Source organism: Opisthorchis viverrini (genome assembly GCF_000715545.1).
Source record: "Opisthorchis viverrini unplaced genomic scaffold opera_v5_646, whole genome shotgun sequence".
NCBI lineage: Eukaryota > Metazoa > Platyhelminthes > Trematoda > Opisthorchiida > Opisthorchiidae > Opisthorchis > Opisthorchis viverrini.
This window is the reverse complement of record NW_008752315.1, coordinates 5,164-18,829: the sequence shown is the minus strand read 5'-3', so window position 1 is coordinate 18,829 and position 13,666 is coordinate 5,164. Positions and strand designations below refer to the sequence as shown.

The window sequence follows — 13,666 nt, the reverse complement described above, 5'->3', positions numbered from 1 at the left end:
GATAACTCGCTTTACCCGTTTTATTATTTGTAGGCTTTGAGAAACGGGACAAGGAGATATTTTTCCGATCATCAGGAACAACCGAATGTTGTCCAGGGTCGGTAACTTGAGGTCACTTTTCTACAGGATTTAACTGGTGAATGAGTCGCAAAGTGTGCCCACCCCAGTAATAATTTCTCTGCAGAGAATCCTCTTTGCGTACCCTTAATCCAAACTATAAACTTGCCTAGGCTATTAACCTAATTACTCATCCAGTAAGCTGTATCCACTTTACTCTGATCTCATTTTACAATCTCCCTCCGAAGATTAGAAATAACAGCCAATCTTAGAACGGAGGTAGTTTCATTGGTTGAAGCCGGGGATGAATATACTTCATGTGAGATTTCTATAACTCCATGATATATTACATACAATAGGTAGTGGCCAAAATGCTGTCATACCTGGGTCCCTAACTTCTGTGATCTGTCTGCAATCTAAAGTTATTTTTAAAGCACCAAACAAGACGTGCTCCACACGTATCCTCAATGTGGTTAAAAAGATAACACAACTATGTAGCTGTATAATTAGGCGGTGCTTCAAACCAAAGGAAAATACAAACATAACCTGTGAGATATTACCAAAATTGATTCATAATTATCATGGAGACCAAACAGAACAGAAGGACATTATGCCGCATCGCCGTCCGCGTAACCTAAGCATTAACGTAAAGTCAGACAGTGGGATAAGTAGATGGAAAGATAGGTAGATAGATAGATAGATAGATAGATAGATAGATAGATAGATAGATAGATAGATAGATAGATAGATAGATAGATAGATAGATAGATAGATAGATAGATAGATAGATAGATAGATAGATAGATAGATAGATAGATAGATAGATAGATAGATAGATAGATAGATAGATAGATAGATAGATAGATAGATAGATAGATAGATAGATAGATAGATAGATAGATAGATAGATAGATAGATAGATAGATAGATAGATAGATAGATAGATAGATAGATAGATAGATAGATAGATAGATAGATAGATAGATAGATAGATAGATAGATAGATAGATAGATAGATAGATAGATAGATAGATAGATAGATAGATAGATAGATAGATAGATAGATAGATAGATAGATAGATAGATAGATAGATAGATAGATAGATAGATAGATAGATAGATAGATAGATAGATAGATAGATAGATAGATAGATAGATAGATAGATAGATAGATAGATAGATAGATAGATAGATAGATAGATAGATAGATAGATAGATAGATAGATAGATAGATAGATAGATAGATAGATAGATAGATAGATAGATAGATAGATAGATAGATAGATAGATAGATAGATAGATAGATAGATAGATAGATAGATAGATAGATAGATAGATAGATAGATAGATAGATAGATAGATAGATAGATAGATCGCTTTGCTCATTCATTGAGGAATCGGTCGATCATTCGATTGGTTGATTGATTGGTTGATTTTGTTTGATGGCCTGACTAACTGACTGACTAGCTGAATGCTGTTGCGTCTAATTCCTGTCCGGAACTTTGTGGATTTCCTTTTCTCTCATGTAATATTGGATGCTGATGATTCCTTTTGGTTAAAGCCAAACGAACACACATCTCCGCAATTTCTTGATGTGAAAACCCGCTGATCATGGGGTAGCTTTTTGGAAAACAGTCAAAATCTGCCAGCTAAGCAGTCTCTTGTCTGATCTACCTACTTCTACCGGATGAGGCCCAGTTTAGATGAACGCGACCCCGCTGCTGGGCATTTTTTGATCCAGATAGATCTGCACTAGAAGGCCAAGCATATTTGATTGAAAATCATCATAAACGAGCGATTCAGCTGAGTTTAAGGTGAGTCTCGCATGAAAAACAGATCGGAATTCAAATGGGTATAAATACATGGGTATATTTTCATACAATTTTGGGTTCAAATAGAACGTAAAGCCGACGGAGACCAAGGGACTCCGCCCACCAGCGAACCACAAGAATGGTGAAACCTGCCGTTGGTTATCGGAGAGCTTTCAGTAGCCTCATGAGTAGCGTGTTATATCTAAGACCAGGTCGTGTTCTGTGTACGGATGCGAGTAGATCAATATGAGGAGCACAGATAAACGAAACATGATTTCTTCTGACTTGTGTGCGGTAAGCTGATATGTTCTACCGAAGTGATCTACCAACGTGATCAAGTTTTCATATAGCTGAAAAAAATGTGAAGCTAATGAATTATTGGAAATCACATTTAGTGTAAATGCTCTTATTTAAAATATGTGGAGGGTTTTGAGCTGAATTAAGACGCCATGCAGGCATATAAAGCTAAAACGAAACTCTTTCAAAAACTATCTCTTCCCTTATGGCTGTAAGTTTTACATTCAAGTGATCTGATTACCGTTGGGCTCGGTGTTCAAAAATATACTCTTAAACACTAAGTATTTTCGCTTGGTATCAGTACTAAGCAGAATCTTCTGCAATTCACTAAACAACATTTTGGGGCCTGTTACATTACCTTGCCGTAGGTGACCACGTCACCTTGTCACTTTTTGGTTTGCGTTTTTGTTTCAGGCAGCTTTGGAATTATGCAGACTTCGCTTAAACTGTTATCAGGCGGTTCGATTCCGATGTTGGGTTTGGGAACATGGACCGTGAGCTGCTTTTATGAGTTCACCTGCGTTATAGGCACCTCCAGGCTTAATGAAAACCGTGATTTTCTCGGCCCTGAAAGCTGGATATCGACATATAGACGCTGCTTTCCTGTACGGCAACGAGAAAGATATTGGTGAGGCTCTTGAGGAATCCATGAAGAAGTTGCACATTAAGCGTGAAGATATTTTTATCACAACAAAAGTAAAGTCGGTCTTCTGCTGGTAATTTATTTGAATTTAGTGCTGGTGCACACATTTAAGGCCGGAATATGTCAGAGATTGCTGCCAGACGAGCTTATCGGATCTCAGGCTTCTCTACGTTGATTTATATCTGATTCACTGGCCTGTTGCTTTCCAAGTATGTATGCGGATAATATTTCCACTAGCTGAATTAAAGCACAGTGATGTGAGTTTTCCTATGGCTTCAAACGGTCAAGATTTCCTGGTGGATGATGTTCCACTTCTGGATACATGGAAAGTATGTACTGTCCTCAACTGGTTGCTTGGTTTAGCCATTTTATTTTATCCCCAATCCCTTTTCGGTGGTTGTATGATATACATTTTGCAGTGTTACTTCAATGATTCGCTGAGCACTCCATAGTATGACACATTTTATTCGACATTTGTTATCCGTCGCTCAAGACATCCTCGGGTTTTACTTACTTTATCGCGATGATAACTAAACCCTGGTACAAAGGCCTAATTGTCCACTTGCTTCCCACAAACCGATTTCTGTAAAAGTACCATTTGTTCCATTTGTTTGTTAATTGGGAAAGGTGGTGTAAGAGTAAGAAGAAAGACGAAAGCTACCTGTGACAAAAGATCTGTCACTAAAGTTCATTCAACACAAAAATTCATTCTGGTCGGTTTTTGCTGAGCTGGCTGTTTTGTTTGAAAACATCTCATCACCAATCGAGGTGGTATCATCAGAGGGTTGTTAGGGATTGGAGCGGTGCGTCAGTGTTGCGCGTTATATAGTGGAGCATGTGAGTTACTATGCGTGCTGCTAACCGGGGGTGACCTTCGATCACGTGTCATGGTTCACTTGCCCTTTATGGATAACCATCTTAGCATAAAGTCGGGATAGGCACGAAGTATGGATGGGACGAGGACCAATCACTATAGACGTGGCCGAATTCGCGCACGTGGTTTGAACACGCAAGTGCAGCTCTCGGACGAGCGCAGCAGGAACTAGACGAGAAACAACACAAAACGGTCAAACGCGGATTTCAGATGATTCAAGAAAAACGTGTGAAGCACTTCCATGAGACTCCTTGTTTATGGCAGTTCTGAGTTGCCATTCGATAACAACAGTGTTATGGACAACCATAATTAACTTGTACAGTGTACGCACTCAAAGACTGAAAACTTTCACATTAATAACTACACAGGAATAGTTTTAGTAGTATCTTTCACGGCCTTTTGACAAAAGCAAATGTTACGTATTTACTGCAAATATTCTTGCGATATCCTACCGTAACTCACCCTGTCTTTTTACTTTCTAGGCCATGGAAAGCTTGGTGGACGAAGGCATGGTCAGAGCGATCGGTTTGTCAAACTTCAACCGCCGCCAGATTGATAAAATAATGAATGGCGCACGCATAAAACCGGTCAATCTACAAATCGAAATTAATGCAAACTTTCCTAACACAAAATTGGTTGAGTACGCTCAGGCTTCCGGGCTGACTGTCACAGCGTACGCACCCCTTGGATCGCCTTCTGCAGCCGTCTGGCAAGATCTGATTCAAGGGTAACGCAAAAATTTTGGTAACGCTGTGATCTTGAATTCCACTTTATTAAAATTCATCGATTTGTTCCTTTGTCACAAAAGTGAAAAAGATGATGGTCTTAATCACAATTTCCTTCAGATTGATAGGTTTTCCACCTCTGAGGCCAGTAAATCTTTGTACACAACCCATATCACCAGTCGTTATTTTTATCCAAGCTTCACTGAACCCCCGGTTTTGGGTCGAGATAATGGAGGTTGTTTTCGCTCCGTACTCCAAAATTGCTTGTTTCATAATCTCACTTTCAAGAATACAACTAACAGTTGATGATCCTGGACTGGTCACTTTGTCTTAATGCAAGTCAGAATTCTTGAGTTTTAATTCCAAAGTTATTTCGTATTAGTACAGTACCCCCTCACTTTGATGGGGTGTACTGTTAGACAGTTTTATGTAACCATTCCCCAGGGAAACTACACGCTACCGGAAATGAAGCACTCTCAGGCACTAAGACTTGTTGGTTTGCTCTTAAGCAGGAATTCCAATGAAATAAATACCATCACCCGTTAGCCGATTATTATGTCAAACCCTGTCACCATACAATAAGGTTACGTCAAGACACTCTTCTTGGCCGGACTTGTTCGATAACTGAGTCTAGTATTCTATAGAGGAAAATGTTGGTAGCTCAGGTAGCATAGATGGTCGTTGGCTTGTTCGCTGAGCTGGGCGATTTGATATGGTTCTGTCATGGCTCTAATAAGACAGATTAAGGGAATGGAATATGAAAAACAGGATGGAAAGTCTCCTGATATTTACCATGCTGTTCGACTACGTGGCAAAATAATGACTTGGGAAGATTCCCAAAAGATCTGCTAATTAATCAAATATATGCAACATTCACTTCAAACGAAGGGAAAATTGCGAATGTCCAAAATCCTATTAAACAGTGGGCAAGCTTCGGTGCTTAATAGTAGCAACTGGCGAAAGCGAAACGCGTCTCCATATGGGTGGAATGCTGCACCGTGGCCTTCAAATTTCAAAAGAAATGATGTAATAGGAATAGCAATCGAGCACAGATTAACTAGGGTGGCTGTAAAGCACCTCACTGATTGGCTCTCCATCTACCTTATGAAGCAAAGTAGTATAACAGGCTTATGAGTCTTTGACAAACCATTTAGTTGGAAAGTATGATGCAAGACTGGTATGTTGAACTCGATTTCTGATATAAAGTCATGAACCAAAACGTGCAAATCACAGGTAATAAGCTTCTTCATATCGCCAGATTTGTAATTGACGGTAAATTTTCAACTCCCAAATAGAAGCACTCTGCGTTTGTAGATATAGTCTGTCTCATCGAACATCGCAGTACCAGAACGTTCGGCTGGTTTTAGTACCGTGGTATCCTCATTCAGTTTAACCTCTTTTAGTGCTTTTTCAAGGCATATCTTTGGTACGTTGGTACTGGGGACATAGATATAGCTTTAAACCAATGAAGATGAGAGATCTGTGTATTGCTCCGTCTCCATAGGTGTGTGGTGAGCACTGTCGATTAGGATTTTAAAAATTATTCTTAGTGTTAAATCCTCAAGTTGAAATAGACTCAGTTCAACAATTGGTGAGTTTGCAAACCACTTTGTTCAGCCAGAATGATAGGTACACCGCAGTTCAGTACTCCACTCAGACTGCACAGATTTTCGTAATGTAGGTTCGACTGACAATGATGAGACAAGTTTAATTTGCCGAAGACTCAAGGAACGTAGATAAGTAGATTTGGACCACTTGTTGCAAGTCATTCATCCGTTGCCTGAAAAGCGGTTCCTGCTTGCAAAAAGGGTCCAAATTGCAAAAGGCAATTGTTTGAATTTTCCCAATGAGGATAAAGCACGGTACTGTGGATGCGGAAAGATAAGTTCCTTACAACCACTCGTTTGAATCTTAATTTTTGACCCGTATGCCTGTTCACAGTGATGAAACCAATCTTCTCACTGCTTCCTGGGTTCGTGAAATCGCGGAACGCCACAACAAAACGTCAGCTCAGATCCTTCTTCGCTATTTACTGCAACGAAATATAATTGTGATTCCGAAATCCGCCAATCCGAAAAGAATCGTGGAGAATTCCAAGGTGAGATCTCGCCTTATAATCATTTCTGGTGAACCAGTTTTAGCCGAGCTACCCAGAATTCGATGCTAGAAGTCTAAAAACTAAAGTTTCCGTTCACTGTCGCGTTACCCACAGAAAGACGTGTTTTCTTCAACGTTTTCTTCAACTGCCCCATTTACATTGTTTGGATATCCAATGAGTTAGAATATCTGTTTAACAAACAACTACCATTTTTGTGTGTGGTCTTCGGGTGATGAGCAACAAAATACATGATCAGAGTGACAAAATGGTTCTCGTAAAGATAAAAAAGCTAGCTCGTTTTTTGACAGTGGGTCACTCCAAGATGGTCAAAGGACAGAAGCAAAGCATCAAACTATATAATCAAGGATTCGTTGAATTCACAGTTATTTTCGGCCAGTTAAACTTCATTGTCCGTACAAACCGGCTTTTGCACACTTGGATGGATATTCTCCAAGGGGGAGCAGCCAACAGAGTTCGCGTAAACTTTGGCTGAGATACCAAGACTCAGTGCACCACCAAAAGGTAGAGAACCACGGCATCATGTGAGCTGGGATGAAATGGAGTCGTTTTTTTTTAATGCCTTCGGGTTGACAAAACTGGGAAGTGCTCAGAGGCTGTATGAGACAGATTTAAAATGACTTATTGTGGTGATCAGTTACCGGAGACGCGTTTGATATAGATGGGTGCCTTGGGAAAACGACACACGAAAATTTCACTAGTTTGATTTATTTCATATTGGTCGATCATTGTTCTGAGAAGATTATTGACTGCTCTGACAGATTTACATTATATTTGTATTTGCATTGCATTATATTATACTTTTGATCATTATATTGTTACCAAATTGTGACTATATATTATAGTATTTATTATATTATATTACATTATAGTTATTATATTTTGGAAGGTCAGGAATACCTCACACCTGATGAGTGCTCATTTGGTTAACCTGTCAGTACAGCTGACTAAACTGCAACGCCAGTGAGGTTTCACTGAGAGGATCAGCTGATCAGGACCATGCGGCATTTTAGAGCCGACTAGAGAAACTCTACCAAGCACTGTTAAGCCAAAGATTGAAACCGTATCCACCAATTCGGTGCAACACAAACAAATTATGGGATCACTCCTTAAATTTTGTTCAGCTGTCAAACATCTTGTCCCGAGGAATACAAACCGCACGTGATCAATAACGCCCAATTTTCGAAAATCCAACTTAGCCAAAACAAGTAGAGTACAGCTCTTCTGGTTCCTAAAAAATGGACGTAATTGTTGCGACAGAACGATCGATGCCTTCTCGCCCACACCATCAGCGAAACGGTAAGTCCCAAGAAATTGGGAAAAATCCTCCCTGTTTGGAGAGTCATGTTTTGAGGGGCCAATATATAGTCGTATTTGGCCATTCCCCGTGAGTAAAAAAACCGGTTCAGCTGTAACACTCTTTCCTAATTGCCATGCCACCGAAGGAAGCACGAGGGTTGGGCCACTGCCGGGTCACCCAAGCCTAGACAAGACCCCGTAATTACCAGCAACAGTGCTTTAATTCGATCCGTTTGTTATATCACACTCTGGAAGTCTAGCCTTCAAAAGAACAGTCAGATAACTGGCAATGTCTGCAACTGCCAAGCTATTTTTACTGGTGCTTGTTTAGTAACCCGATTAGTTAAAAAGAAGCGCAAGATAGGTATGAGGGAGTTGCATCCTTTCCAGATGGTGCCTGCACAAATCACTCAACAATCCATTGCATTCAACATAGTTGCTGAAGCAATTGACTCTATTCGATAAGCAGCATAGCCTTCTACTAAACGATTGAATTGAAACCCATTGATATTTGGATACAGGGCAGGTTCAAACAAGGATTGAACGAATAGAATAGACGGGCAACTGAATGCTCAATGCATTCAATGGGGTCTCGTGTATGAGAACTGCCTACACTAACGAGCTTATTTGATCCTTGAATTTCTTCACCATCCTATCACAGCGGATGAAGGTCGCATCCCAGTATTCTTCGCTACCTAAGTTAATGAAATTGCAATAAATGTTGAGTTGTCAAGTCTGCATGTGTTCAGTGTTTAACGACCCTGTGAAATCTGCGACTGATTGCGCCATCCAAGCCTTTTGTTTAAACGGTGCTAAGTCATGATCCACAAGCACTGATGACCCCGAAATTGTGTTGCATGGTGTAATCCGGTCGCAGTTTGAACGCGTCCGATGAGTTTACGTGAGTTTACGTGACACCTGGTGATTTGCAGTTGACAGTTGCTGATGACTGACCAACCTTTCGGATATTGATTGATAAAATCATATTTATATTAGTACCGAATCCGTTTAAGTGTGTCCATCGCGATTGCGGCCGTTTAATTTAACCCCGCACCAGCATGAGACATCATCACTGCGCACTGATGATGTCTCCTCGTATGGTGACGAAACGTTTGCAAGCGAATTGCCAAACTCGTAGAACAGATCAACAGCCATCTGATCAACAACCAATAAACTCACCCGAGGATTATGGATCTTTGAGTAATGCTGCTGTCTTTTGTAGAGGCCTTCAGTTAAAAGTGATGCAACAGAAAAGTAACATTGGAGTGTCTTCTCTAGAGAGACCTCCCCAAGAGACGGCCTGTTGGAAGGAGATACCTGTGGGAAGCTTGCTTTGAATTTTATGACTGTCGTTGCCTGTCAGCTCAAGACAGATAATGTTTTGAGCAGATATTTTGGTCAGAATCCCACCGAAAAGAGAACTCTAAGTACCCGACTTGCAAGTTCCTGGCCGGTGACCACTGTAAGCTCAGGAAGCCCTTTGGCCAACAAAGGTCATGAACAGACCTGTTTTGGTTTATTTGTCCAATAGAACTACAAGTACGGTGTTGAAATGAAATACTAACAAGGCTGGCAGCTTGATGCACTCGGTGTTCTGATACTCCAAATATCATTTAGAGTGATCGGGTATTTCGAAGTCTCCGACCTATATCGGAATGGAACTTTTTATTAGTCATCATCATCATCATCGACAGCATGACATCAGTGTTCAACACCGATGCTTCGTAAAAAGATGTCACTTTAAGCAGTGTTTCTCTGCGTTTTACCAGCAAACCGCAGTCGGTTATCCTGGTGTATGCTTTATGAACGCGCCTTTTTTCCTCGATTAGGTCCCTTAAGTTGGTAGATTACAATAAGCGAATTAGAGCGTTCGGAGCTTGTGGATTAAGGAAAATATAAAAAAAATGGAAAATTATCCCAGAACCTGGTATCTGAGAAGAAAGTTTCCGTTTCTATAAGTTCACTCTTCTCTGGTGAGACTGCCCAAAGGAAAACGCCACCGACAGCGTCTGGCTGAGATTATCTATCATTTGACTGCACCTCAGGGGACAAGTCAGATGCTCCCTTCTGAGCGATAGTCCTCGCCAATGGTGACCTCATCGAGAGGACGGCCATATAGTCGTAAGATTGTGATGAGTAACCGAAACCTTAGCCTTTATCGCTATCGGTGCACATCAAGTTAGTGTAGGAAGATCAGACACGTGACACGACCGACTTCTCTCGTTTATCTACGGAACACCTAAAATTGCAGCCGGTTTCCACCGGATTCTCTTCAGGAGACAACCTTGAAAATGTTGCTTTCTTTGTGAGTGGTGTGTCGAGATGGCAAGTCGTACGAATTTTTGCTTGATTTTCGTACTGTAGATGATCGGATGTCAAAGAGGAACACACTTTTCCGACTTGTTCTTGTATCCCAATTTCAGTGACGGCTAAGTCCCCGAAAGTATTCGTGGAATAAGTTACAGATAAAATATTTTGAAGCCGTTTGTCAGTGTTAAGATTTTTTCCAACCGATCTGTCCATACACTCTGAAGCACCTTGAAATTGCTAACTCGTTTACTGTACAAGGTTCGCGTCATATTGGGGAGGCATCGGCTGGGCTACCGATCCATAACGAAGCACAAATCGCCAAACAAGACAACCTGATGGCAAGTCGGCGTCACATGTGTCAGAAGCCTTCCACAACATCAGTAACTTTTGCTAAGTGTTATCCGCTTCATAGTTTATGATGCACTGTTACAATTATGGTCTGTTTTATGTGGCGATCTGAGCAATAACGCTTGCTTAGCGTCCAAGGATATTGTGACGCATGCTAAATTGACAATCAGGTGCCCATTCAGATGTGCAAATAAATAGGATTCTCTCTGATAGATCGATGTGCCTACGTTTAGCTCTTTGCGTAACGCAACACATTTAGTGATCGCCGGAAACAATACCACTAACTGTTCTTCCGAGACGTAACGCTCTCCTCATGAACTTGCTGAAAAATCTTCGACAGTTCACAACCGGGTCCGCCTTTCTTGAGGCTCATCAGGTAGGCGCAGTCCCCGAGTTTATGTTGACCTTGTGTTCTTGTACCCAAATAGGACGGGTTACGACAAACACTCTCATCTGCACACGGATTTGATTTTGACAGATGACTCGACCGAATCCAGTTGAATTTTTCCTTTATGACAATCCGCTCCAGCTGTGTCCTATCAAAATCAAAGTCACGTGCAAATCAGATTATTTTTCGAAATCTTACCTGTCCGTTTATACTGTCCAGTCATCTGGACATACATACCTACATCATACATATGCATCCGCTTTTAAATGCCCTCTTATTCCAGCTGCATTTTGGTTTTTACAGATTTTCGACTTTACTCTAACCGATGATGAAATGCAAGTGCTCAACACGTCAGGACTGAATGAACGGCAGTTCAAGTTCCCTGGGTAAGTTCTCATCGCGTAGTTACTACGCTTGTTTTGTTGTTTTAGAATGAGGCCATCAAAAGAGTACCCTTTCAACGATGAATTTTAAACACACTGGAAACAAGGTACATTTCTTGTCTGTCTCCGGCGTGATGGGTCCAGGAACGCCAAGCTCTGCGCGGTTGTCTCTGTCCTTTTGTTATCTTCCAATCGTCAGTACTTTTGTTCAAATCATATAAGATGAAAAATCTTCAAATACGCGCATAAATATTCTTGTTATCACACGAATCGTTTGTTTGTAAAAGTGCATTGAAATTGCGTTCAAGTCTTCTGTCGATCTGTTTTGAGAAACCACGACATGAACACTTACCGCGTGGTACGTAGAAGTGGTATACTGTGTTAACGAAGCATACTTCAGCCTCCTGGAAGAGGGGTCCAGGTACGCGCAGCATGAGCGGAATGACATTACTGCGCCTGTATTAGAACTACTAACTTCTTATGAAGGAAACTACTCACAAGGTTGCTGAAAACTCTTCGACAGCCCACGGCCGGTTTCGCCCTTTTTGGGGCTCATAAGGTAAGCGCAGTCCCCGAGTTTCCATCAACCTTATGTTCTACTAACTTCTTACTTATTGGACAGATGCTCCAGCGACCGAGCTACTGGGGACGATCTCTCACCATCACACCCATTAACGTGGACCTCACAGTCGATTAGGCACAACCAGCCCAGTGGATATTCGTCTGGACTATTACTTAGTCCCTTTGCTTGACTTTCACAATGGGTAAATTTGGTATAATCCTAGGAACATACTTAAGCGGCCGAATTCCCTTCTCCAAGCAGCTTGCTAGTGGCACTCTTTGATCCCTAACGTGGCGAATCATCTCTGAAGTAAATCTGCATAAGCGTTCATTCTTTAGAGCATCCTTTTAGTGATTAAGAAGTAGGTGGTTCGGGTCCATCCCCAGGCGTAGCCTTTCTTCCATACCATGTGCACTTGAACACGTCATTTCAAAATCTGCCAAACCCCATCTAGATTTCTAACATTTCAACTAAGTCAGCGTTCTGGGAAATATCGCGATAACCGGGGATAATTATATAATAAATTACGTGAGAGCTACTCTTTCTTTTCTTTGGTCCACTCAGAATCAGAGACAATTTTGTCTTAATATAATACATATGAGGAAAAAGTTCAAGTTCCAATCAATGACAATGCCAAGAATAGTTAATAATAAATTCTTTTACATGACTCAGCTAGAGACGTTAATCCCTGCAGGTTACGCAAGTGGTGTTAACTACGCTTATTCGCCCCAACGGGTTTTCCCCAATGGAAACTATCTCGCATTGAATATACTTCGGTCCGGTGCCTTGATATGGGACTTCGAATTGATGAAACTGAATGAAAACCTCGCAGCTCTCGACAAATTCCATCCAATTTGCCCGCGTACGATTAGGCTTCCAGAAAGGGATAGCTTGGAGTGATTTGTTTCTGCTAAGCGACTTCACTGTTTCAGACCAACCTACTGGATTACGGAACTGGGAGCGCACGTTGCCAACGCAAGAAGGGTGCGCGATTTTTCCCACAAAATCGAGCTTAGAATCTGACGGTCTTGAATAAATAGGTTCAACCAATTCAACTGACACGTACAGAACCACGCCGTGCGGAATTTCAGATTATTCACACCAAAACGGGCAAGCGGCAATCCAGACATCATCCTGTCTAAATCAGTTGCTTAATAAGACCACACACGTAGTTGTATGAATGTGCGCAGACAACCGATTTCTTTCTAGTGGCCTATGAATTTTTGACTTTTTCTTATTTTGTATTTTTTCAAAAAAGGGAAGCGTAGTGAGTGTGGTAACCAGAAGGGGATCAGCTTGACCCCGGTTTTAACGAGACTGTTGGCGTCAATTGTGCTTCGTCGCCTTACGGTGGCTCGTGAGATACTGAGCAGCAAGCGGGATTCCGGCCTGGTAGGGGTTGTGTTGACCAAATCTTCACACTGCGTCAGGTGCTAGAACAACGCCATACGTATAAGCGACCCACAATTCTAGTATCCCTGGATTTCCGAGGCGCATTCGACTCGGTTGATCGGTCTGTTCTTCTTGAGACGCTTGCTCACCAGGCAATGCCCCGGAAGTTTGTTAACATCATACGTTCTTTGTATTCTCAGACTTCCGGACGGAGAGCTCTCCAAAAGTTTCCGCACACAAAGCGGTGTCCGTCAGGGATGCCCACTCTCTCCATTCCTTTTTAACTTCGTGATCGATGAAATAATGAGACGAACGCTGGAGGGTCTCCAAAATCCTGGTGTTCAAATAGCCTGTGGAGAAAACCTTGTCGATCTGGAATATGCAGACGACATCGTTCTCATGTTCGAAGAGGAGGAAAGGGCGCAAGTATTCTTGGATGAACTGACCAAAGTCATCCCGTC

At 41.5% G+C, this 13,666-nt stretch overlaps 2 protein-coding genes across 2 annotated transcripts; both read left to right on the top strand.

Annotated features, from left to right (window-relative positions):
* Window positions 1–2,593: 2,593 nt before the first annotated feature.
* T265_15607 (hypothetical protein) lies at window positions 2,594–4,411 on the top strand (the record flags this gene model as incomplete). Its single annotated transcript, XM_009178753.1, has 4 exons — window positions 2,594–2,659; window positions 2,694–2,861; window positions 2,901–3,137; window positions 4,165–4,411. Coding segments are annotated over 4 exons (717 nt in total), but the record flags the coding sequence as incomplete, so codon positions are not given.
* Window positions 4,412–4,498: 87 nt separating this feature from the next.
* T265_15606 (hypothetical protein) lies at window positions 4,499–11,252 on the top strand (the record flags this gene model as incomplete). Its single annotated transcript, XM_009178752.1, has 3 exons — window positions 4,499–4,656; window positions 6,349–6,505; window positions 11,172–11,252. Coding segments are annotated over 3 exons (396 nt in total), but the record flags the coding sequence as incomplete, so codon positions are not given.
* Window positions 11,253–13,666: the final 2,414 nt, after the last annotated feature.